Genomic DNA, 26,807 nt, shown 5'->3' on the forward strand with positions numbered 1-26,807 from the left:
AGTTTGATTGGGAACAAACACCATTCTTTGTTCATTCTCCCTCAGTTCTTGAATTTATTATCTTAGGAACAAAAAGTACATTCAAGTTATTTCCATCTATTTAATCTTTCAATGAAAAAAAAAAATCAATACAAACTCAATCATTGAATCATAAAAGCCACACTCGAAAATAAATGATTGTTCGTTCCAATAATTTTATTTTATAAACCAAAAACACTAATCAAATAGTAAAGAGATTATGTTTCTGACTTAAATATTTTCCAATTTAACAATTATTAATTGAACCACAGCAGGAACCATCACAAGAAGAAGGTCTTTCTCATTCAATCACTCAATTCAATTTTAAAAATATGTTTATTGTAATTTTATAACTTGAACAAGGATTCAAATAAGTCAGACACAATTGAAAGATTATTTGTTTTTATATTATAAATAATCTATACTAAGAAAGGAATATGGACTTATGTAATTGATAACATTTTGATTAAAAAAAGATTAATAAAAGTTATTATTATTTTTCTTTTTTAATCATATGTTTAGTACTTAAAAAAATCATGAACCAACACACAAAAACACTTGTATTTTCACTAGGTTATATATAATTATAAACTATGATACATAATTTGAAAAAGGAGATTTTTAAACTCAATTTCTCAACCTCCCTCGCTTGGAATGTACAATGTACACAACACACATAAAATATCTGTCAATTATATATCTTAAATTATAATTCTTATTAATTTATTTATATATTGAATTTTCTTAATTATTCATCTATTTCAAATTATCACCTCTATTCTTTATCTCTAAATTAAATTTTCGATGGTTTTCTTAACGTATTTATAGTTAAAATAGATTTACATAGTAAGGGTGTTTGTAGATTTAGTTGGGTAAGACGTTACCTAACCTACTAAAAATATGACGAGTTGGTTATGTTGGGTTTCTACATTTTTATGTTAAATTCAATCCAACTTAGCCCATTAAATGAGTTAGATTGACTTTGGTCAATTGGATAAAAATTTTGAAAAACCTTTTTTTTTATGATTAAAACTACACGCTAAATAGAGATAAATTAAACAAAATATAAACAAAATAAAAAAAATTATTTGCAAAAATTATCTTAAAATTCATTTTATTTAAACATTTATCATAATTAAACCTATCTTTCTTGACTAATTTTGTCTAACTAAACAAGATCTTCCTATGTTACTACTCTTAAATATATGTTAGTTGAAACAAACATCAGATCACTTAAAAAATTATATATTAAATAAGGGATAATGATATTTTGACATCGTTTTTTGACAAATTTTTTACTCTGCTACGTGTCATGGTCTTATTGGATCATGTGGAAAAGCAATTAAAAAACGAAAATGACATGGAAATGCAAGGGATGTAGGGGATTTGATTTCGTGGCTTCATTTTGGGGTTTGAAAAAATAGAACCTCATTTTCGCCCACCCACAAGAGAGAACCACATAGAGAACTCCCTCCCACCCGCAAGCGTCGTCGGAGCAGAACTTGCCGTTGACAGACTTTGCATCGTTCATCGGAGCCGCCGTCGTTCACCGGAGCCTTGTCCGTTGTCGCTTCGCCGTTTCGAACCACCAACGAACGTGGAAACCACCATTGACGTGGTTTTTGAAGGTTAGCGTTGTTCCTTTGGCTAATCCTTTCAACTTGTTCGGTGGGTTTGCGTTATTTTCAAAAAAATAAATTACCATTTAGTGGTTCTTGTTTTTTGTGGGTGTTTAGTGTTGTTTTTGGGTGTTCTTGTTCGGTGGTTTGAACTTTTGTTGTTCATTTTGGGGTTGTTGTGCTTTTTGGGTGGAAAGTTTAATTTTTTGGGTTATTGTTGGGTTTTTTTGTAGGTACTATTGCAATTGAGGAAGTTGGTCAATAGAGTGAAGTTTGTAGGAAGAAGGTATGTGGGGTTGGTTATATTATATTTCAAAAAATTGAAGTTTTTGATGGATTTAAATAGAAACCATATTTTTGTATGTAGTTAGTCTTTAGACAATGGTGCAAGACGAAGTTGATAGGTGCTTTGTGGAAGTGAAGATCCATGTCAAAGTACGTCGGTTCAACAAGATGACCACCAAAGCCTAGGGTTTGAAGGTGACGTTCAAATGAAGCAAAACACTATGTATGATCAAATGAAGGGTGGACCGCGAAGACGGTTCAAGAGCCGGACGACTAGAACTCCATTCACCGTAGATGTAGGAAGAAAACAATGAGTAGTAGAATGGGAAATGTTTTGATGCACAAAGAATAGGAAATGTTTTAGAATTTGAGATGACTTTGTTCAAGTACCATAGGAAATGTAATTATTACTTAATATTTTCATGTACAAAGAATTGTTGTTTGACATTATTTTGAATTTAATTTGATTGTCTAAAATTGGTTGAATGAGATTAGTTTTATGTTCTGTGTTTGCCACAATGATTGAATTTGGTACCTAGTTAATTGAAGTTTGTTGGGTAACCAAATAAGGAGGTCTGTTATATCAAATTTTTGTATTATATTGACAGATTTAATGATTTTGTGAAGTTTGGAAATTATTTTTAAAGTTCATTTTATGACCTAGAGCCTATGTTTTTGTTCATGATAGAATAACCTTGTTGAAATTAAGTTTGTATGGACATCACAATGAATTTTTGAAGTTGGAAACACTTATATACGAGTCAGTGTACCTCTCTGTGCAAAAGTTACAACACAAGTCCCCAATTATTTAAACTATGGTCCCAAGAGCTGGTGCAAGATTATTTTGTTTTTCAAGTTGATTTTGTGAGTTTGGGTGTATGTTTATTTCATCATAAACCAAGGTTCTTCAAATTAATGGTGTGTGGACATGAAACTCAATATTTTAAGTTGGAAACACTTATGTACAAGTAAGTGTACCTCTGTGTGCAAAACTTACAGCACAAGTCCCTACTTATTTGAACTATGGTTCCAAGAGTTGGTGTAAGATTATTTTTTGTTTTTAAAGTTGATTTTGTGTGTTTGGATTTATGTCTATTTCATGATAGTTCTTCAAATTAATGTTATCCGGACATGAAACTCAATATTTGCTGAAAACACTTATGTAGAAGTTAGTCTACCTCTGTATGTAAAACTTACAACACAAGTCCCCACTTATTTGAACTATGGTTCCAAGAGCTGCTGCAGTATTATTTTATGTTTTTAAAGTTGATTTTGTGAGTTTGGGTGTATGTTTATTTCATGATAGACCAAGGTTCTTCAAATTAATGGTGTGTGGACATAAAACTCAATATTTTTAGCTGGAAACACTTATGTACAGCGGAACAGTGGAACGACAGAATGGCGGAAAGGGATTGGTGTCTCGAAACGACGAACACGACTTTGGTGAACGGTGACGGTTCGGTGAACAGTACAAACTTCGTGAACAACCGTTTTTGCTCATGCGCTTGTGAGTGTGAACACTTTCTCTCCAAGGTTCTTTGCCAAGCCAAAAATGAAGTTTTAATTTTTGAAACCTCAAAATGAAGCTAGCAAAATGAATCCCCTGCTGTCCTTGCATTTTCATATCATTTTTATTTTTTAAATTATTTTACACATAAACCAATCCCATAACGACACATGGATGATGTCAAAAATTTGTGTAAAATATGAGGTTAAACTATCATTATCCTATATAAGTCTTTAAAAATTAATATAAGTTTGGAATATATATTATTATTTTAGTTACAACCTTTTAAGACGATAAGACAGCGTTTGGCACAAAGCGGAGTTTAGGTCTGAAGCAAGCAAGGAAGTTCTGGAATGAGTGAAGAGAAAGAGTGAATGGTGGGATCCTTGTGGTGTTCCCAAAATCACAAAAATGGCGATGCTTTGTAAGGTATCATCCTCACTCTTCCTTTCACTCTCCCTCAAACCTAAACTCATCTACCGCACCAATGCCTTTCTGCTTTCTCGTTCAACCGCCACCACCTCAAAGCACAAGACGCAGAACGCAAAAGCAGGGTTGGCCAAAGAAAAGCGCAGAACGCGCTCCGACAAACACTTCAACCCAGACGCTATAATTCACCATTGCAACGTTAACCACTCCGACACCGACACCAAGTTTTCGCACATTCCGGTCATGCTGGGTGAAGTCATGGACGTCTTCTCCGCCGCTTCCTTAACCTCCTTCGTCGATTGCACCCTTGGCGCTGCCGGTCACTCCACCGCTGTTAGTATTTTTATTCTTCTTTATTTGTTAATTTATAGAGATCCCCTCTTATCAATTTCGCCAAAATCAGATTTTTAACTTGTAAATAAACTGATTTTAGTTCATGAAGAAACCTGTTTCTTTTGTTTTTCTGATTTTCTTCTGTTAAAGTGTTTCTAGAAGAAGTTATCCAAAGATCGGTGAGACTTCTCAATTTGTTTATGTTCTTGTGCATGTAAAGCAATTTTTAGTTTGGTCACTAATAACTATACATGTAGTAGAATTCTTAATTTGACCCGTACAACTGTAGGGAATTCTTAATTTTGCTCCTATATTACAAGGATCAAATTAGAAATGTGTCACTTGGACAGAAACCATGTTAAGTATGCACACTCAAATTAATGATCTATTAAGGGTTCCTTCAAATTAATGTATTTGGGTAATGGTGGGAAGAACCAAATCAGTAATAGTTTTACAAATATAAATGTGTAGGGACATCTGTAGTAAGTTTTTAGTAAATTGAGGATTGTTTTAGTGAGTGAACTAATAATTCGTTATAGGGAATAACTTAAATGTTTCACCTTTTTTAAATTTGTGGAATTTTGTTTACGGGTGTTGTTGAAGGGCTGAGAAATGGAATAAAATGAAATGAAACAGGTGATCAAGGGTCATCCTGAGATGAAGTTTTTCGTGGGGATGGATGTGGATTCTGTTGCACACGACATTGCCCAGCCACGCCTTGATGCCGTTTTAAGTGGTGATGTCAAAGCTTTTACCGTTTTGAGGAATTTTAGAGATGTGAAGTCTGTGCTTAGAGAATTCTCAGACTTACACATGGGTGTTGATGGCATCTTAATGGACTTGGGAATGTCATCTATGCAGGTTTGTTCTACAACCAAATATGCATAGGACATATTTGATGTACTTGTTGATATGCACGTCAAACAACGAGAAGTTAAAATGAAATACAATTTCTCCTATAAATTAAAATCATTTATGTATAAGTTAATTCATATAAGTTCTCTTATTTAGGATGTGTTTGGATAAACTTTTCCAAAAAACACTTACAGAAGAAGAAAATGGGAATGAAAGATGAAATAAGTTTTTCTATAAGCTAAAATTATCTTTAAAAACATACCCTTAGTTTCTCCAAAAAAGCTATTGTAACTTACGTATACGCTAATTTTTAGTTATAGAGGAAGCTTAATTAATATATTTTCTACAGTGTCTGTTGAGAAGTTTATCCAAAGAGGATCATCATACCCTTCATTAATTTATCTGCACTCTTGTGTTTCATCTATTGTGGTTTCAAATTGAAGCTCACTTGTTGAAATTACAATTTGCCGCTATTGCAATTGCTAAGACAGTACTTGGATAAGTGCTTGAGTATTTTGGATCTCAGACTTCGGGGTGCATTTGGATAAACAACTTAATTAAGCTTTTATAGAATAAATGCTTATCATTTTATGATTTTTTATTTTTATATTTTTGAGCAAAGAGGAAATAAGGTTTAATTGTTTTGAAGTTATCCAGGAGATTTTGATGAAATTGGCTAAAGTTAACTTACGAAAATATAAACTGTTTTTATAAACTCTGCTAAAGCACTTGCAGGAATGCTTATGTCATCATTCCAAAGAACATTTTAATAAGCTATTCCAAATGCACTAGCGTTGATTTTTCTTATGTATTTTGGTTTAGGTAGACAATCCTGCGAGAGGATTCAGTGTGCTCAGTGATGGACCCCTTGATATGCGGATGGATCCTCAGGTATAGTTTATCTTTGAAGAATGGGATAAGTAGATATGGTGGCAGCTGTTTATTTTTTTATTGCATTACATGTAATGTTGTTGCTGACATAATAATTGCAAGGTTCAAAATTGCCGGGATGGCATCAAATATATGTTGTTTAATGTTGTCGGGCCATTTTCTTTGTAGTCTCTTCGCTTAGTTAAGATGGTTTAATCCAAGTTGCTATGTCTAAACGGTTTGGCTTCTCTAAAGAAAGGGATGCTGTTACAAGTATGGAGTTATAAGCCAAGTGATTTTTCAATCAATGCCAGCGATTGTAACAAAGTTCCGCTGCATACATATGCACGAAATCATGGAGTTGTTAAAATTCATGATGTTTTGTTTTAATCAACTATTGTAAATCTACACTTCTCTCTCTAAAGTGTGCCTCTTTCTTTAAAGGAGTAAAATTTATATCTAAAGTACCTTCTCTAGAAGTTTAGATATATGATCCGCAGTACCAAGTTATCTGTGTAAGCAATGCTGGAAACCCGTTTGATGGCTTTCTTTAATCCTTCTTGTTGACAAATGTGCCTATTTCCTCTTTTGCCACACTATAATACTTTTTGTTGTTTTTGGTAATCAAGGCAAACAAGTTTCTCGTGTAATTATGCCCAGTTGACCGTTTGCTGATGAGTAATACATACTTTTTCTTTGCTATTGAACTGATGCACAGGCCTATGACAGGCAAGTCTTAAAGCAGAGGACATATTAAATTCCTGGCCAGATTCTGAAGTGGGCCGTATCCTAAGAGAATATGGAGAAGAAAGCAATTGGCGAACCCTGCAAAAGAAAATTGTCAATGCCCGATTACATGGTGGATTTCACTCTACCTCTGATTTGCTAGATCTTATCAAGCGTGTGACTCCTCCAATGAAAGGTAGTTCCTTCTCCGGGCTTCTGTTTTTGCAGTTCTGTGTCCTCTTTGACTTATAAGCATTACTTGTCGTGCATGTCATTCCTGATCTTCTCTATAATACCATTCCTGATCTTCATGTATGCTAACTTTCAAAGAGAATTATGAAATTATTTTTCACTCTTAACTTTTATTTCATTAGAAGCTGTGAACTGTAATTAATTATCCATGTTCAAACTTCAATTATACTGTAATAGGTGGAAGACAAGGTTGGATAAAGACAGCAACCCGGGTTTTTCAAGCTCTGAGAATTGCTGTTAATGATGAACTGAAGACACTTGAGGATTCCCTCTATTCTTGTTTTGATTGCCTTGCACCCAAGGGTAGACTTGCTGTCATATCTTTTCACAGTCTTGAAGACAGAATTGTGAAACAGACATTTCTTAATATAGTCAAAGGGAGCGAAGATGTGGAAGAAAGGGAGAACCTGAACAGTGATTTGAGGAAGACTAGTGATGAAATCAAAGAAAAAGAAGCATGGATAAAGCAAGTAATACATGGGTCAAATGGAACAATTCTCACAAAAAGACCAATCACACCATCAGGAGAAGAAGAAAAATTGAACCGCAGAAGCAGAAGTGCAAAGCTCAGAGTTATTCAGAAGCACTGAATATAAAATATGACAAACTGTTGTCTGGTGTAGAGCCCTTAAAACTATTTGTATTCATAGGATAGCTTATCTTTAACCTGGGTGTCCTGCATATTCATCTTTAGAAAGAAAAGAAAATGGTTCTATTTTTACACTTTACATTAAGAGAAAAGTTGTCAAAAGCGACTTGCTCATACGGTTGCAAATTACCTGATACCTGTTTTACTTGTGAAATCTAGCAAATTGCAATCTGAAGATTTGGATTTTAGCAATTCATCCACCTATTAAAAAATTATGATCCATATATATCTATATATATACAAATGAAGTCTTAATTGTAATTGTAGCACAAAGTGGGCCACCTTAATAAATTTTTGTATTAGGAAATATATAATCTGGCATATAATTTTTTTTATATTTCATATTGTAATTTTAGAATATAAAATAAAAATATTTTTTAAATTATATAATTTGAAATACAAGTATATTTTAGATTATATAATTTTGGAATTTAATTTTTGTATTCTTAATTGGTATTTGGAAATACAAAATGTTAAATTATAAATTTTAAAATATAAAATAAAATGTATTTTTTGGATTGTATATTTCATACTACAAAATTTATATTCCAACGATTATATAATCTGGAATGAATAAAAAAATTCAAAGTGTAAGAAGAAATTTATGTAAGTGTTGGAAGAATCTGTCCACAAAATTTTATGAGTTTACTTTAAAGTCCATGAAGTGTTTGGTTTGATAGGAAGAGTTATAACATGTTTGAGGTTAATAATGGATAGAAAGAATGAAAAAAATAAAAGATAAATTGTTAAATGTTCTAATTTTAAAGTAATTTACGAAAAACTTTCAAAGTTGAAGTGGGGTGATTTATAACTTCAAATCCATTGATAACAAAAATCGGAAAACTATTTTCTACAAAATACGAGGAATTAAAGAATTAACTCTACTAAATATTTAGAAAAAAGAAAAATACAATTAATTTTTCTTTCTCATTTTCCACTTGAAATAAAATATCAAGAACAACTCGTTCGTTAATAATTAAATATATTTTTAATATTTTAATTTTAAGTTAAAATTAGAATAAATCTTCGAAGCTTGAGTCTAATTAAAAAAATATATATTTTTCAATCACATCTATTACAAACTTTTCATTCAAATCTATTATTTATTTTAATTCTCAAACAATCACACTCTCTATTATCTTTCTCTTCTTTTCCACACTCTTAAATCCATTTTTCAATTCAAACAAAGCATAAGGGTTTCCTTTATAGAATATTGTGTTTGCTTTTGTGTGGGTTCTTCTAGATTCATCATCACATCAATATGGAAGTAACACTTTTGGATATAAATGATTTGTAATGTCATCTTTAATGAAAGTTAATTAGTGAGTATTTCAAGTCTCCAATGTTTTTCAAACTAGTTCATTATTATCATTACATTAAAAATCAAATATTAAATTTTCTTATATACCAATCTCAGTAAAAAGAGATAGTTTGTAGAATTGCAATAGGTACCATGATCGTATAATTGCTTTATGCTTTATGCTTTTCTCTCTCTTTCACCTTATATGCAACCTACTTCCCTGTAGGAACACCATAAATCATCCCTTTAATGTCTATCTTTTCTTGATTGAGCTCAACCTAGCCTGTCGAGATTCTAAAATGTCGATTGTCGGACTGTCAAAATATGTGATCGGGCTATTATACATGTCCGTGAGTTAGTGTCAGCCATCACCAACCCAACCATGTGTATTTGAGACAAATTCATGTTTTAAAATTAATGTTTTAAATTTTATACAATGATAAAATTATTTAATAATAAAAATTGAAATGTGTGTATATATGTATTTTTTAAATGTTCCAGAAATTTTGTTTCCAAATAATTTAAATTTAAATTTAAAATGAATATTATAAATATTAGTAATTAACTTGAAAGGAAATATTATAAATTCAAATTAGAGAAAACAAATCAATAATACCTACAAAAGAGATAAATAAATTTATTAATAATAAAGGACATATTAATTATACAATTAATATTAATTATTTAATAGTTTATATCAAATTTATCGAAAATAGTAATTTTAAAAATACTTTTTTCATAATTTTAACTTTTTTAGTGATTTATGAATAATAAAACAATGTTATTTAGATAAATATTGTGAATAATATAATTCCATAAAACAATGCTAATTAGGTAAATATTGTGAATAATGTTATTTGAGAAAATTTTATTGAGATTCGTACTACTTCGGAAAAAAAATCATTCAAACCGAATAAAAAAAATAAAAAACCACAAATAACTTTGAGAAACTTGAATTATCATCAAATTAACCTCAACCACATTTATCCAAAGGAACTACAATCTGAAAACTCAAATAACAAATCTTTTAAATGTGAAGTTCCATCTCCAAATTTGTACCACTAGTAACCACAGTTTTCGTATAATTTTTTTTTTCCACATGAAAAGGTCCTCAAGTATGATGAAGTCCATAAATTTCAAAAAATAAAAAATTCTGGAACATCTTTGACCAATCTTTCCATCCATATATATATACGACCTTTCTTTTGTCTTTCTATTATCAGTTTCTAAAATTAGATTAATAATGCAAAGAAGAACTACGAGAATATAAAATATCATGAAAAATGTTAAATAAATTTATCGTAATTAAGTTAAAAAAATTATATTTATTTATTTTTAAAATTTAAAAACAAAAATATGAACAGTTTTAAACAAAAACGAATTTTAATAATTTTACATAAAAATTTAAAGACTAAAATATATTCAATTTAAAAAATAAAAAAAATGAGAAGACGAAATTATAATAAAATATTAAAACAAGAAAGAAAAAAAATATATATATATATATATATATAATGTGAGGAAGAAAAGAACAAAATGAAGGGTGGGTGACATATGTACACAACTTACAACGATGCAATGAGAGAAGAGAAATTGTTGAGGATCAAAGAGTGATTTATTTATATTAGAAATCATACCAAGAGTTAATTGTTATTAAAGTACTATGTAAAAGTGTTTTAGACTGGTATATCAACATTACATCCTATAAATAAGTCAATCTACACATTATGAGACCTCTGGCAATCCATGATTCTGTATGCACTATAGCAGCAGATTTCTAAATTTCAGGGAACAATTTTCATCTGCGCCACCAACTATCATCCATTGAAAGTAAATAGAAGTACGTTACTGGAGTTACTGAGCATATTATCTACTAAACCCATTAAATATCATCTACAAAAATTCAAAACTGAATGTGAACACTTTGCCAACGTGAAAGAAACAAATAAAGTTACATTTAGACGGTAGAAGTTATATAGTACACTTCAACAACCAAACATTCAATAGATAATGAGATGTCACAACTTCATTTCTTGGCCAAATTGTTCAATAGTTTTTGTAGCTAGCGTCAGAACATCTACAAAAGCACTAAATGATGCCCGCAGAAATCTGGCTTCTGTTGCCTCAAAGTGCCTGAACAATTTCAGCATGCCCTTTAAGCTAAATTAACTAATGAAAGTAGTAAATGAATCCTTTTAGGAAAAAAGAGACCAACATTAACGATTAACATATTGCTGATGATATTTTAAAATTGTATTTATGTCAAAATGTCTTCGTGAGAAAATAGCAATTAACCCAAACATGATGCAGATAGATAGGTATCTACAGCTAACATTTCATGCACAAAAATTAATTGCAATATAAACATCACCTGAGTTACCAAAACTACGTATTTTATATCTAAGTTACTCTTAATAACATAATAATTGCCTTTAACCAGCAAATGAAGCTCTACTAAACTGATCATAAACTCATTTAAAAAAACATTCAACTATTGATACTGAAGAGGATACTCACACTGACAACTTTCCATCTGACACTGTCATGCCTCGTTTTACTTTATCAGGTTGCAACTGCAAAAGGCGCATAATTATATAAAAATTAGTTGAAAATAATTGGTAAAACATTGGATAGATCATGTCTCCACACAATTACCTCTTTGTCAACTGCTAAGGCAGCATACACAATGGAAGCGTGCTCTTCAGATCCAAAATCCAGTTCCATGTCACTGTAATTGTCATTCCGTTAATGACACGTTTGTCAGTATTTCAGTACACAAGGGAAACCTCAGAATTTTCAAAGCAAGTTTTTCTCGTGGCAGTGAATCTTTTATGTTCAAGAAATTTACACACAATTAATGTGCATAGATTCACTAGATCAAGTGATTCTTAAAAACAACATATTTTACCATAAATATTTAACTGGTTAGTTCATAAACTTGAGATTTTGATTGCATTTGGCTTACTAAGTTCGAGAAATTTATACACAATTAATGTACATATATTCACTAGACCAGATGATTCTTAAAAACAGAACATTTTACCATAAATACTTAACTTATTAGATCATAAACTTGAGATTTTGATTCTATCTGGCTTACTAAGTTCTGGCCTAAACAGGACTTGGACCAACTATTTGATTCAGGCAGTGCAAAGCATAAGGAAGCTTTATGGTTTGGGTAATTCACTCCAAAAGGCAAGCAAAGGAAATATAAGTAAGGGAAACTTCTTATACTGACTAGACAGATTGGTTCGGAAGGTAATATATACGGATGAGTGTCTCACAGGCCTGATTGACTAAAATCAATTTGCTGACAGTAGTTTTCTCTCATAAGCCCAGTGCTCTGGTTGCCTTATGTTAGAATTTCGGCTCAGTGCCCTTCTGAAATTGAATAAAACTCACTAGTACTTGTTCCTGGTCATTTCCACAGTCCTAAATATAATTTCATTAGTAGCCCAAGAACTAGGAGGATACACAATGAAGTTAAATGCAACAGCTACGAAAATAGAAACTACGAAATGCCAATCACCTGAACAATTCAGAAAGAATTCAATTATTATATTATAATCTAAAATGTCCAGGCATGACTGCACAAAAACTCAAAAAATTGAAGTCTAATATTAACAAACCTTTTGTGAACAATGAATTACATCTTTGTCAATATGTTAGTTGAGCATTTAAAGTTTTGCGGGACAGGAAGGCTTTCCAATTTTCAAATATTCTATTTTCCTAATGTTATGAATCAGCCATAAATTTCTCCTCTAAAAACCTATCCACATAACTTGGTTTCATCATGCACTCATACTTTTACAGTTAGAATGCAAGAGGAATTTCAAGTGTTTTTCCTACATAGTTCCATGTTACTACAATCTTCTCCTAGGTCCTCTCCAACTTTTATTTTCTTACTAAATCAATAATATAATTCCTATTAATCAATATATGTCCTCAAGCAAAAACATGCAATAAAACTCAATATAACAGTTAATCCATGTTAGAATTATTGGTTATTGTGTATGAGTTATGTGTGTATGAGTTGTGTTCAAGTGTGTTCCAACTAAGAGTGAGTTGGAAAGGAGTGTGGTTAGTTACTTTGTTTTCTATAAATGTAAGTGTAGAGGTGTTTAAGACCTCAAGTAATACATATTCTTGTATTCCATTTTAACATGGTATCAGGGCAGGTTCTCTGATCTTCTTCCGGGGTCTCTGCCGACGGTCGGCCGCCATGGCCGCCGGCAGCTCCTAAAATTTCAGTGGGCAGCCCTTTCTCTTCTTCTTAAATCTATGTCACAGTCAGCACCAGTGCAGCCAGTCGCCTCTGCCGTCGACCATCGCCAGCCACTGTCCGCCGCCAACCTCTGTCCGCGGCCGGCCACCGTCACAGTTTCGACGGGTGACCAGCGGATCTGGACCGTCTCTTCAAGCGACGGCCAACCACGTCAGTTTCAGAAGCTACTTCTCCCTCACGCGCCGCCACGAGCATCAGATCTCTCCGATCTACGCCGGCCACCGTCACGGTTTCGACCAGTGACCAGCGGATCTGGACCGTCTCCTCGAGCGACGGCCAAACTCGTCGGAGTCAAGACCAGACTCCTCTTCACGTGCCTCCACGCGCCGCCTGTCTTCAGCTAGTCTCGAGTGCGTTTTTGTCACGCGTCGCCTTCTCGTCGGCCACCGTCACAGTTCCGACCGATGTTCAGTGGATCTGGACCGTCTCTTCAAGCACGACCTAACCCTGGTGGTCGTCGTCTCTGTCTCGTCCGCATGCGCCGTCACACGCCTCCTCTCTCCGGTAGATCTCGGACGCGTGTTCATCACGCGCCGCCTTCTCGGCGTCGGCATCAAACCACGCCGCTGCCGGTCGTCTCGCTGGACCTCCCTCTCTCTCTCTGTTCAGACCCTCCAGAGCAGCCATTGCTTCCATCTTCGTCTGTCTTCGTCTCCGCCGTTGATGGACCAGCGCCTAGTCCTAACTTTTTACGCTTTCGTCATCCTCCAGCTCTATCGTAGGGGGTTTCGCCTCTGTGTTGCTGTTCTTGCCTTTTTCTCACTAGATTTGCCGCAGTCGGCACCGGCGCAGTCAACCGCCGCTGCAGTCGCTACCGCCTCAGACAGACGCAACTGCGTCAGTTCTTCTTGGGCTAGAGTTTAGCCCAATCTTCTTGTGATACACTGCTAAGTATCACCACTTGGGAGTTGTCCAGCAAAGAATTTTGGACCTCCAACATGTCTTTAGATCTTTGATGCCTTTGTTTCGGCATTGTAGCTTAATATTTTGTTTTGTTTTAGTGGTCCAGCAACTGTGATAGTTCACATTTTCGCCCTTCACACTAAGGGGGAGTACGTTTCCAAGACACTGCAAGTCACATAAATATGGGTGTAGTCCCTGCAGTTTTGTAGATTTCAGCTACTATTGTTGATCCCGTCACCCATCCATCATTGATGAGGATTTAGTGTAGTCCCTGCAGTTTTGTAGCTCTTAGCTTTCAGCTACTACTGTTGATCCCGTCACTCATCCATCATTGATTGGGAATCAGTCCTTGCAGTTTGTCATTGTTCACCACTGCTCTCCTTCATCCACTTTTGAAGTTGAAGTTTCAAAAGCTGTTGTTAGTTCATTGACATGTGATAACCCATCTCTGTTTGCCTCACACTCTTGAAGACAAATCATCCAGTTCAAAACCGAGTTCAATTATTCCAAGCTTGGTTCATACAATTTGTATGCTCCAGCCTGAGGGGGAGTGTTAGAATTATTGGTTATTGTGTATGAGTTATGTGTGTATGAGTTGTGTTCAAGTGTGTTCCAACTAAGAGTGAGTTGGAAAGGAGTGTGGTTAGTTACTTTGTTTTCTATAAATGTAAGTGTAGAGGTGTTTAAGACCTCAAGTAATACATATTCTTGTATTCCATTTTAACAACACACATCATCTATACTAAATTTCTTTTATGCAGGAAATATATTATATTTGGGCAGCAATATAACGTCTGATCTGGGAACCATTGCCAACATGTGATACATCAAAGTTTGTAATTTCACATCCTCTCAATGAACTTGTCACCTAAGAAGATAAACATTGCAAACACAATTCTATAATTTCAATCCAAAACTCTATTTTATTACTATAGCGTCTAAATATCCTGCTGGCAGAAATAGAGGTATACATATAAACTAAGTTATCCTTTCACTTGCTCAGATCAAGCTTTTTAGCCATATGTTTGCAATGGCATAGCGTCAAAGCATTAAAAAAAAGGTTTTCTAAGAAGTAAGTACGGTCCTTAAGAGATGAAAATAAGAAAGAAAAAAAATACTTTTATAATCTAAAACTAACTTTTACATAAGCTATATTGTTGAAGATCTCTCGTATCAACTATTTAAAAGTCAGCTTTTAACTTCTGCAAAAACTACTTTTAACTTAATTTCTTTTCAGTTTTTGTCTTCTCTTATAAGTCCTTCTCCTATATAGCTCTTGTATTTCCTAAATTGAAGAGGGATTATTCTAATTATCATCCATAAGAAACCAAATTCAAAACTTTAACAAATATGATCAATAAGAAACAAAATTCAGCTCCGAATTCTCAACACACATGAAGAAAAGTTGAAGAAGAGAAGGAACATGAAGAAATAATGGTGGATAATTAAAAAATTGGTAGAAAAAGTTTAGATAGAGAGAAACCAGGAGAATTCCCATTGCGGTTGGTCATGTGGTGTGGTGGAAGCCATGTGCGAACCTTCAAAGCGAGGAGTGGCTCTGACGGCAGAGGAACCTGAAACAGAGTGGTGCAAGTCAAGGTATGTGAGTGATGGAGGGAACAATGAAATAGGGTTTCTTTACAAAGGAGGGAAACGTTTCCTAAAATAAACCCAAATAAAAAATAGTTGCTAAAAACATTATATATTTTTTCCTAAAATAATCCCAAATAAAAATATAACTACCTAACTAACCCTTTGAAAATATATTCAATTAATAAATTATTTATAATACAATAATATGAAAATATTGATAAGAATTATAAATAATATATTTTTCATAATATAAAAGAACATGTAAAAAGTTATAAAACTATTTTTAATACTTCAAAATGTTTTAAATTTATGGATGATATTAAAAATATGTAAATATTAGATATAATTAACTATAATATTTATAAATATTTTAAAATTATAAAAACAAAATTAAAGCTATAATTAATTATTATAAATATTGATTTAAATATTTTAGTTTATTAAAAATGTGTTAAATATAATTAATAATAATAATTAATATTTACTTAAACATTATCTAATATTATTAAGTAATTTATATTACCTATTAAAAAATGATTACTTTAATAATTTATATAGACTATTAAATTTGTTAGTAATAAATGTAATTCTAAAATTCGTATTCATAGTTAAATTAAATTTTAAGTGATATTCTAATATATTTAAATCACTAAAATTAATTATTAACCTTAAAAGTGTAAGTACAATTTAAATTAATAATAATTATGAAGTTTTTAATATTTAGGTGATAGAAAAATAATAATATAAATATAATAATTAGATTAAAAATAAATCTTAAGGATTATATCATGTAGGTATAATTAATTTAGGGAGACAATTATTAAATTTTTGATAAAATAAAACGAAGTTTACATTCAAATACATAATTGTTGATCATAGGAAGCATCAAATATTCAATAAAATATAATAGTTAATTTAAAAGAAGGTATATAAGATGTTATTATTTTATTTAAAGATAATCATAACACCAATAAATATATATATATATATATATATATATATATATATATATATAAAAAGAAACTAGAATTTTACTTTAATGTTACCACCTAGTATCTACTCAACATACATTTTCTTATATGCTCATACCATTAAGGTGATCATAACAAATAAAGAAACAAGTAAACACACAAATAAAGATAAAAGAATAAACTAATTTTACCAAAGAAACATACATATGAGTTATAAAATGACAATTAAACACAAGTAAATCAAACAAATTATAAGCATACAAACATTAACTCTAGACTTGACCATCTAGATAGATGTATTAACATCAGACTCTAGTGAGTTATGCACATGCATTGATGGAATATCTCACTCACCTAAGCTATCACAAACAAGGTTAGTTCGTCAACCATCTTAAACCAAGGTAAAACCCTTAAACTAGGATCTCTTGTTCCTTTCACCACATATCACACTCTTTTCTACTTGATATTAGATGGTTATTAGAGTGTTATGATAACTCCCAATATGGAATCCCTATATCAATACATACACTACTTAAATCCCTTACAAAAAATTTCTCCTTGAAATTTCCTTTCACACATAGAGTTATAACAATTCATAAAAACATTACAATTTATAATGAAAATGAATAGCAACCATGGAAAACCAATTCAAATAAACAAAGATAAAAAATCACAAAATTGGACATTGCCGCTCAGATTGACACTCAACGCAAAAGCTCTCGCAAAAGATAGCGTTCAACTCTAGCGCTTAGTGTTAGAAGACAAAAATTAGCTCCAGACCTATAGTGGTCATTGCGCTCAACGGTGCTCTATCACCCTTCAACGCTAAACCATTCACATTTTGGTTCGCTCAACGGTGAAATCGGTGCTCAACACCTTACCAAAAATTTGCACTTCACCAAGTTGTGATCTCATGAACCATGTACTAACTCAATGACGAATTTAGTACTCCTAACTCAAGGATTGATCCAAATATGTGTTTTAGTGTTCAAGAGACAAATGACTATAGACATTGGTTTATCAACCCAACATCAAACCAATCCATTAAATCAACACTTAATCATTTTGAACCAACAAATTTCAATACTATTTCAACTAACCAAGATTATATTTCATCCATTTCAAATACACAAACACAAGGTACTTTCAACCAATAGTCTCAGCAGAAAAACTCCTATAATATACTATTAATTCTATACTAACTCAAATGTGTCAAACAACATACTGCCTTAAATCTCAAAACAAAATTTCACAAATAAAACACTATTTTAAATCAATCACAAATCATCAAACCTGCACACAAAAATCAAATCATACTAGAACTTAAGAATATTGGTATTTAACTTCCCTTACATGCTAGAAGTTCAAACTGGTATATCGAACCTATAAATACTCCAACCACTTAAGGAATTATATCAGCTCTACAAACCACATAAACATAATCAAGGTATGACATTAGAATCATTAATCAACAAAAAGTCTTATAGAAGACTCATGTGACACATGCGGCAAAACAATATACACATGCATGGGAGAACGCATAAACTAGAAAAAATAGCATGAACTAGCTCTTTTGAAAGAACTTACTGGATAAACTTGAAGACTTTGCCTTAGTAATCACTTATGCACTTTCTGCTCTTCAAATAGATGAAAAGAGAAAAATAGTATTCTTCTAGATAATAAATTCGTTAATTGAAATTATATTTATATATTTGAACTTTTAATATTAAAATAAGCGAGACTCATTATTTAGAACGTCTTATCACATCTAATACTTTATTGTATAAAATGTTTTCGTGAAATTAAACAAGATCCAAACAACTTAATTATTATTTATTATTATTGTTAACTGTACTTTTAAACATTTTTAATAATAGTAAACAATTTATAATTATTAGTTGAACTTTTATTTTCTTTTAACATAATTTTTAAATATTTATAAAATACTATATTTTTAATTATATCTAATATATATCTTTTAATGTTATTCATAAATTTAAAACAGTTTCAAATATTAAATGATATAATGATTCTTTATATTGTTGTTAAACCGATTATATGTATAGTTAAAAAAATAAATTTAATGATTGTATTATTTACTATTGAATTTTTCTCAATTCTGATGCTGATTACTCATATATTGTTAAGATTGCCGATAAAAAAAATGTATTGTTAGGATTGCCGATAAGCAATAATGTATTGTTAGGATTGCATGTTATTAAATATGTATTAGGCTAAGAATTTTTTTGTTTTCAAATAAGTTGTTGAAGATAACATATAACAACTATCACATCATCACATCAGATGATATTGCGAGATGTAATCCTACTGTACATTAGACTGGAGTACATAAAATTTACAATGAGAAAAGTTATAGTGGCTCTTTACACATAAGATTTTAACAACCTAAAACTAACATTTATGATAATATCTAGATCTATGGTGATTGACTTTAATTATGTTATTCAAAGTGTTTGATGACACAAACTATACAATTTTGGCCTAATCTAGTCTGATCAATTTTAGTAAAAAAAAGTAAAAGTTATTAGATTAGCCACAAATGGGGATTTGTTGTATGAAAGGGATCTGCTCCATCACATCCTTATACTTTACGAGATCAAATAATCTCAATGAACCAATTTTATATGTATTTACAAAGTTCTCTGCAGTATTATTATAGTACAACTTCAATACATTTCGCAACAAATAAATTATTAATTTGTTATATCAGAGATAAGACCAGTTGCTTTAAAGACAATAAACATTTCAAAAGGAAGAAAAAAGATCCATCTATAACAAGGTAGCTCTGATATAAAACTGGGAAATTCAAGGACTAAAAGAAGATAGATTTATAAAAAAGGAATCCAAATTACAAACAACTATGTGTTTCTGCAGTAGTGCTTAATCACTACAAACTTTTGACGTAGAACAAACATTTAAAGTATTTACATTCAATATTTCATGTGAATGGTTCAGAATGATATATTTAAAGGAAACTACAGAAGTAGCAGTGCAACATTTATTTCTACTCTTAGCAGTGCAGTTCAGGAACTCTCCTTCAATCCTGAATCAGCATCATAATAATTATCAGAGGAGGCTGTGCCATATTCACCCTTCTCAACACCGTTGCTTTCTTCTTCAAAGAAATCTTCACGAGCATTGCCTGCTAACATAAGGGCAATCAACCACAGGAGAGATGAATCAAGGGACAGAAAGGCACCACCTCCAAGCAGACCAGTTTTGGCTGTAGGGCATTCATAGTTCACATCATGGTGTACATTGTGTGTAAGGTGAAGTTGTTCTGTGATTGTTGGCCATAAGAGCAAAGCTGCAGCTAATCCAGCAGTGAACCTAGGTAGATACACCATTGCTTATAAGAAAGTCATTTATGAAAAGATGAGGACAGAATATACATTAGAAAGTCATAGTTATCTCCTTTTACAGTAACATTAAACAAAATTCAAAATCACATATTTGTAGGCTCCAATGTTTTCTGTTATGATTTGTTCATGGAATGCATGGTATTCCCAATATCAAGTGCAATGCAGCTAATGTCACTATGACCAACAAAACAATCTTTTGCAAAGATTTTACAAGGGTGGTTCAATATTCTTAGTTCATCCATTACCATTCTACATTTACCATGTCCATAACATAGGTGTATTCTTGTTGGACCAACACACGAGTGTTTTGTCAATGGACCAAATGGAAGATCGTTTTTAAAATGTAAAATAAGTATTTCAGATGTTACATTGAATGAATCACAAAGTAATGAAAATAGGCTGAAAAATCTATGGCACACAAAATAAGCATGATAAAATAGCTACTCCCTTTCACAGTGAAGAATAAGATTCAGAAATGTAATCTCAAACAACACCCCAAGAATGAGCTCCTAGTACAATCATTAATAAAGGAATTATTTATATCATGCATTATAATTTAACACCTGAAGATTTAATCTTGAGAATTGATAAACAAAGATCAGGAAGCAGTACTTACAAAGAAATGTTGAAGAACACGGTGAAAGTGGTGTGTTTAAACAGAACCCCTTGTGGAATTGACTTTCCTTTGTAAGGGTAAAACAAGGACAGATACCCCACCACAGTGGATGCAACAAGAAATGCTACAGAAAGATACCCCAATACAACAGTTCGATCCGCCGGGTACTTGCAGGTGACAGAGGCACCATTCAAACCAGTCACAGGTATTCCAGCAGCAGGCTGTAACGAATTAACAAAAGTATCACTGGAATCAGTATCACTGGTCAATACAGAAGAAAATAGCAACTGAATCAACAGAAAGCTTCAGAAAGAAATCACATTTATCCTGCAAAGAACAATCACGGCTCACGCAAGGGATACAATACGCTCATAGATGTAAATCATGTGTTATAAATCCATTTGATTACCTCTTATATGAAATGCACTTGAGAAGCCAAAAATATATAATGATTCTTAATAATGAAAAAGAATCTCCACAATGGTGTGCTCAGTTCCAAAAGTATGTTTAGACCCTTTCTAAAACATGTTTCACAGATTTCAAATCTTGTCAATATTTTCTTTATTTAATTAATGTTTGTAATGAGTGTATTATATTATTAACCCTGAACATCAATAGTTTTAGCACTAGGTGGTAACCATTTGCAAAGAAATTTAGGAGTTGTTTGGTTTGTAAACATATTTTCTATCTCTATTTCTCGTTTTTGTTATCTGAAAATAGTTTTCATTTTCAATTTGCTAAGGTTTGGAGAACTTGCTTGACTTTGACTACTTTTTTCATCTTCAACTTTTATCCGAAGCCATTGCCAACGGTTCTGAGGTCAGCGATGGAAACCAATATAAACTGGTCAGACCCCATTGTTCATTCTAATAACACACAATGAATTGAAATAAAAAATTAAAAACATCATTGATTTACAAATTTTGACCTTTTCTACGAAAAGGTTTTCAAATAAAATCTTTCAAAATTCTTAATCAAAGATATTTTCTGATTCGTTTTCCACTTTCTTTGAAAAATAAAATAAAAAAATACTCAGTACACTGACACAATTCTACATGCACTTCGAGTGTTATTCTCCCATCAAACTTGAAGTTTTATCCTAGTAATACATGATGACCTTCAAAGCAAATCTATGTTTCTCAGATTGTTGGAATGAAACATAAATACTAAGGGTGAAACTGCAATTCTGCCTGTAGATCAACACCAAATGCAACTAAGCAACTAAACAATTAAATCTGAACTTTATCTTAACAATTCCCCTACATCAAATTGGAGAAGCTTTTTGGAATTGCAATTATGGACGAAAATCGAAGGTTTTATGAGTGCCCCAACCCGCAATTAGGACCAGAGCAATTTTCTGCAATATTAAGGTATTGAAGGTCTCCAGAATCACACTAAAAAAATAATACTTCAACGACTAAAACAATCATTTGACCAATTATATTATAATAATAGGAACCATGAAGTCATCTTTGTATGCTGAAATATATTGTCAATGTATCATTCCCATTTAAGATTCAAAATGCTTGAATTGCTACCTTCTTGTTTTCAGCAAGAACTCCCAAAACGAAGGATACCACGCCCAAAAAAGACACGATCAGAGACATCTGTTTCATGCTGGCAGCCATCGTGACCCTGCGAGAACCCAATTCAAAATAATTCAGGGAAACACAGACAGATGAATCTATTATAAACAATTGAAGAAAGAGTATTCAAAAGGACGTACCCTTTTGCAAATCTTCAAAGAGTCGAACCGATTCCCTCTGGTTTTCGGGGTTTGTTTGTGAGAAAACACGTATAAATGGGGAAGATCTAAACAGAGTCAACTTTCAGTTACAAACAGAAGTCAACTAGCCTTGGAATATTTGGAATTTGGATCACAATTTTGGGCGAATTCATCTTCTCTTTCTTCATTTCTTTTTCAATACTATCAACAACAAGAAGGATGGCAACTTATTACAGCTGTTCTTGATTAGGAATCATGTATTGTTTTACTCTCTTTTTGTTTTTCACTAAAACAAATATAACTTAATGTAGAAATTATTTAATGTTGTGAATCTTTTTGCTTTAATTTTATCCTAGTTTATTTTAGGAAATTATTAATTATATATTTATACTACATATGGGAAATGTACTCTAATCTATAATTCTTAATTTTATGCTATGATAATAACAAATAAAAATATAATTAAAAAATAATTATCTTTTATATCTATACTGTCTATAATATTATATAAAAATATTCTTTTCATATATATATTTACTTCATATCTTTTATATCTATACTATCTATATCAAGGATTAAATTTATTTCTTTTTGTCTCTTTAAATTAAAATTGGAATTAGTCTTTTAACAAGTTTCACTGTAACATTTAACATATTTATAACGTTTAATCCAAAATTTTAAAAAGAGATTAATTTCAATCTTTTTGAAAATTAAAAAAAAAAACATATTTAACATAGCCTATAATCTTCAAAGTCAACTAAAATATTTGTCGAAAAAATTATACTAAAATATTAACAAAATATAATTTTAACCAATACTTATATTATTATTCGTTGAGTAATGTTTCCAAGTCTCTCCAATATCATCATTAGAATCCATCGGGCATACATATGATATATTATCCATTTTAAAATGTAAAATTTTATTATAATTTTGTATTTCAAAGACACTTTGAAAAAACGAAAAAAAGAGAAAGATATTTAAATATTATTTGCCTCAATTCCTAAGTCTGTACCATAAAATCTTATTCACATCCAGGTCTCCAATCTTAAGTAGTCATACTTCTTCAAAAACAATGATCAAGTGAGTTGACAGATAAAATACCAGAGATACGATACAAAAATCAAGCCAAAAACATTATAAAAATAATAAAATACAATAATATCATAATATTAATTTGTTTTCTATTTTATCTTTTATATAATAGTTTTTTAAATTAAATTAATCTTTTTACTATTTTGTCCTTTAACTGACACTTTTAATTGTTGTTTTTCTTATCATTATTTTTAATTTAACTATTTTTTAAAATTAAAATAACTATCTATAATAAAAAAATTACAAAATAGTTAAGATCCATTTGCAATGAAAATATAAGATTTATTTATACTCATTTTTATAATTATACTAAAAATAAGAATTCTATTTTTTTTATTTTATCGTCTTTTTAGTTTAACCATTTTTTAAATTAAAACAATTATCTATAATAAAATTTAAAAATTATTTATATTTAATTTTATAATTATAATAATGATTATTATTTTATTATTTTTTATTATTATAAAAAAAATAAACACAAATTTACATAACACTATACATACTTTCACTAATTATATATATATATATATATATATATATATATATATATATATATATATATATGAAACATCATAATAAATCTAAAATAAAACTTAGTTAGATAACCAACATGATCAATCTCATTTTGAATTTTTGAAAACTCTTATGAGAGTGTTTATCTCTACATCTCACTAGTCTCACCATGCATCTTTCTATTTTTCTATTATTCCAATTGTGTCCCTATTAGAAGCACATAACCACAAAGAATCTTTTTAGTGCTTTTTCTTTTAATTGAGTGACCGTTAAAAGCAAGTACTCACCCCTTACTCCTCTATCGCATTTCACGTTCTAAAACCCTACACCCCCTTCTTCCCTATTCTCGCGTGCAATGCTCCTCTCATTCTCCCCTCCTCCCTGACTTTACTTGTTGTCTCCCCTCCTCCATCACTTTACTTGTTGCCGCGCACAGACCTCTCCTCGATGGACGTCGTTCTGGTATCGTGGTGAGCGTTTTGCAGTGGTGGTTCTTCTTAGCTTGGGCGTCCATGTTGGTTGTTCTTTCCTTAAGCTTTGTATGATTGAAAAGATTATATGTGTTGATATGTGTTTGTATGTGTTGTTTGTATGTGTTGTTTGTATGCATTGTTTGTGTGTATTATTTGTATGTGCTGAGATTTCTGGGCCGGATGGATGCATTTCTAGGTTGGATGGGACGAAGGTCGATGCCTTGACTGCACTGGTTGAGAGCACGCCGACATTGGAAGAATGGTTGCACAGCTCTCCGCACTTGGAAGTGCGGTTGAGAGCTAGTCGTACTTGGAAGTGTGGTTCATACTGCGCCGCAGTTAGAATTGCGGTAAAGCTTTTCCGTTTTATTTGCTTTATTATATATAATTATTTTAAAATTTGATTTGTTTTTTATATTTTTTTTTGTATTAGTTTATTTAATTATTAAATATTTTGCGGTTAATATTTTGTAATTTGTATTTTATTTTTATATTTGATATTTATTTAAATTTTATTTTTAATGTAATTAATTTTTCTTAATTTCGAAATTTAAATTTGTTTGTTAATTTTTTGAAACCATTATTATTTATTGATATTTTATTTTCAATATGAATTATAATTTAATTATTTGTTGTATTTTTTTTAGTTTTTGATTTGTTTATTAATTTAAAGTTACTTTTTTGTGTTTTTGTGGTTTTTTTAAACTTTTTTTATTGAATTGTTATTATTTTTTTAATTTTTAATTTTTATTATATTTGATATTTATTTAAATATTATTTATATATGTAATTAATTTGAAATTTATATTTGTTTGTTAATATGTAATGTTTTTGAAATTATTTATTTATTTAAATAATATTTATTATTCTTAAATTTTAATTTTTGACTTATTATTTTGTTTCTTAATTTATTTTTTAATTGTTAATGTTGTTGTTATAATTTGTAGTTATTTAAGTATTATTTATTAACTAATTATTATTAATAATTTTTTTTATTAATTATTATTTGTTTCAATATTTATTATGTAATTATATGTTTTTTTTTATTTGTTTGTTATTATAAACCATACATATAATATAATTTAATTTGCATATAATTGGTTAATATAAAAGTTTGGAACTAGAGGTGCATCATCTTCTCGTGGTGAGCCTTCATCTTCATCACATAATGAAAGGAGACAACCTACGACATCTGCTCGTAGAAGACGCGTAGAAGAATATCGTGTGGACGTCATTCATGAGCATGAGCATTAGGAGCAGGATGAGTATATGCAACAGGGGTATGTTGAGGATGATTATGAGGAGGAGGAGGATGTTCGGCAACAGGATGTTGGTGAGGAAGAATATGAAGATGAAGATGGTGGATGCCCAGGAGGTCCACATGACACCTCCTTGCTGACCTATTATACCCAGCATGTTGCATTTGCCATATGGCAAGACTAGGTTAGTCATCAACCTAAATGTTAATTGTTCGTTAATTGTTAATTTATTTTTGTTATATAATTTTGTGTTTTTACGTAGGATCGAAGGGAGATGAAGGTGATCTCCCATGGGAAAAAACCTAAAACATTTTAGAATGTACCATGAGACTATTGAGCCTTGTATCTCCATGTCGGGGTTGAGTTTCTTAGTGAACCTATCATACGAGTATGTCGATCATGGATCGATCGTTGCCCTTGCAGAGAGGTGGCACCTGGAGACGAATACTTTCAACCTCCTGGTAGGTAAGATGAGCGTCACATTAGATGACGTCCTTAATCTGCTCCTCCTACCCATCATGGGTCAATTTTGTGAGGTCGAGGAGTTAGAGTATGAGGAGGCTCAATCTCTTATTATGGAACTGCTTGGCGTGGATCGCGCGAAAGCTACAATTGAGATGAAACAGTCACGCGGTCCAAAAGTTAGGCTGAGCTGGCTCTGCGAGGTCTACCAGGAGTGCATTGAGCAAGAGCTTTGAGAGTGCGCTCCTCGGGCCTACTTGCTGCATCTGCTTGGATGCACAATTTTTACGAATAAAAGTGACACTCTGATTCGAGTTTCGTACCTCCTTCTCTTGCGAGACTTGAATGCTTATGCGAGATATGCTTGGGGAGCAGCGACATTGGCACATACTTATGAGCAGCTAAGAGATGCTAGTTTCACTAAGGTCAGGCTGATAGTTGAATATTCCACTATTCTACATGTACCTTTTAGTTTTAGAAATTTATTTTAATATGTTTTAGGAATGAATAAAACAATTTAAGTAATATTTTTTGTAGAGTTGGATATATGAGCCCCTTCCTGGCATGGGAAGGAGGCAAGTGTTAGGGAGGTACATAGACCTCGATCCATGGGCTTCACGATACCTACCTTTGAGGTATGTTTGGAGTTTGACAGAGGGGCGGACATATCTAGATGCTCTCACTT

General features: G+C 31.5%; 4 protein-coding genes and 1 long non-coding RNA gene across 6 annotated transcripts; 3 read left to right on the plus strand and 2 right to left on the minus strand.

Annotated features, from left to right (window-relative positions):
• Positions 1-1,404: 1,404 nt before the first annotated feature.
• On the plus strand, positions 1,405-2,421 carry LOC108337745 (uncharacterized). The gene is made up of 3 exons (XR_001832935.2): positions 1,405-1,646; positions 1,871-1,923; positions 2,005-2,421. It is a non-coding gene; the product is annotated as an uncharacterized LOC108337745 (long non-coding RNA).
• A 1,288-nt stretch (positions 2,422-3,709) lies between these two features.
• LOC108336211 (uncharacterized) lies at positions 3,710-7,657 on the plus strand. The gene is made up of 5 exons (XM_017572563.2): positions 3,710-4,191; positions 4,828-5,052; positions 5,869-5,937; positions 6,646-6,838; positions 7,072-7,657. The coding sequence occupies exons 1-5, from the start codon at positions 3,841-3,843 to the stop codon at positions 7,482-7,484; spliced, it is 1,251 nt and encodes a 416-aa protein (XP_017428052.1). The 5' UTR covers positions 3,710-3,840; the 3' UTR covers positions 7,485-7,657.
• Positions 7,658-10,707: 3,050 nt separating this feature from the next.
• On the minus strand, positions 10,708-15,691 carry LOC108336389 (uncharacterized). 2 transcript variants are annotated; one of them, XM_017572825.2, is made up of 4 exons: positions 15,515-15,691; positions 11,499-11,571; positions 11,361-11,416; positions 10,708-10,976 (listed from the first exon to the last, which is right to left on the minus strand). In XM_017572825.2, exons 1-4 carry the CDS (start codon positions 15,559-15,561, stop codon positions 10,862-10,864), a joined length of 291 nt encoding a protein of 96 aa, XP_017428314.1. In that variant the 5' UTR covers positions 15,562-15,691; the 3' UTR covers positions 10,708-10,861. The 2 variants fall into 2 exon arrangements, with proteins under 2 accessions (XP_017428314.1, XP_052736767.1); XM_052880807.1 differs by lacking the exon at positions 15,515-15,691 and adding an exon at positions 12,128-15,483.
• A 3,729-nt stretch (positions 15,692-19,420) lies between these two features.
• LOC108337261 (uncharacterized) lies at positions 19,421-22,541 on the minus strand. Its single transcript, XM_017573746.2, has 4 exons — positions 22,321-22,541; positions 22,133-22,229; positions 20,595-20,815; positions 19,421-19,946 (listed from the first exon to the last, which is right to left on the minus strand). Exons 2-4 carry the CDS (start codon positions 22,220-22,222, stop codon positions 19,640-19,642), a joined length of 618 nt encoding a protein of 205 aa, XP_017429235.1. The 5' UTR covers positions 22,223-22,229; positions 22,321-22,541; the 3' UTR covers positions 19,421-19,639.
• Positions 22,542-26,010: 3,469 nt separating this feature from the next.
• Positions 26,011-26,358, plus strand: LOC108336958 (protein MAIN-LIKE 1-like). The gene has a single exon (XM_017573400.1). It carries the CDS (start codon positions 26,011-26,013, stop codon positions 26,356-26,358), a length of 348 nt encoding a protein of 115 aa, XP_017428889.1.
• The last annotated feature ends 449 nt before the right edge of the window (positions 26,359-26,807 follow it).

This window comes from Vigna angularis, chromosome 7, assembly GCF_016808095.1.
Source record: "Vigna angularis cultivar LongXiaoDou No.4 chromosome 7, ASM1680809v1, whole genome shotgun sequence".
NCBI classification, from domain to species: domain Eukaryota; kingdom Viridiplantae; phylum Streptophyta; class Magnoliopsida; order Fabales; family Fabaceae; genus Vigna; species Vigna angularis.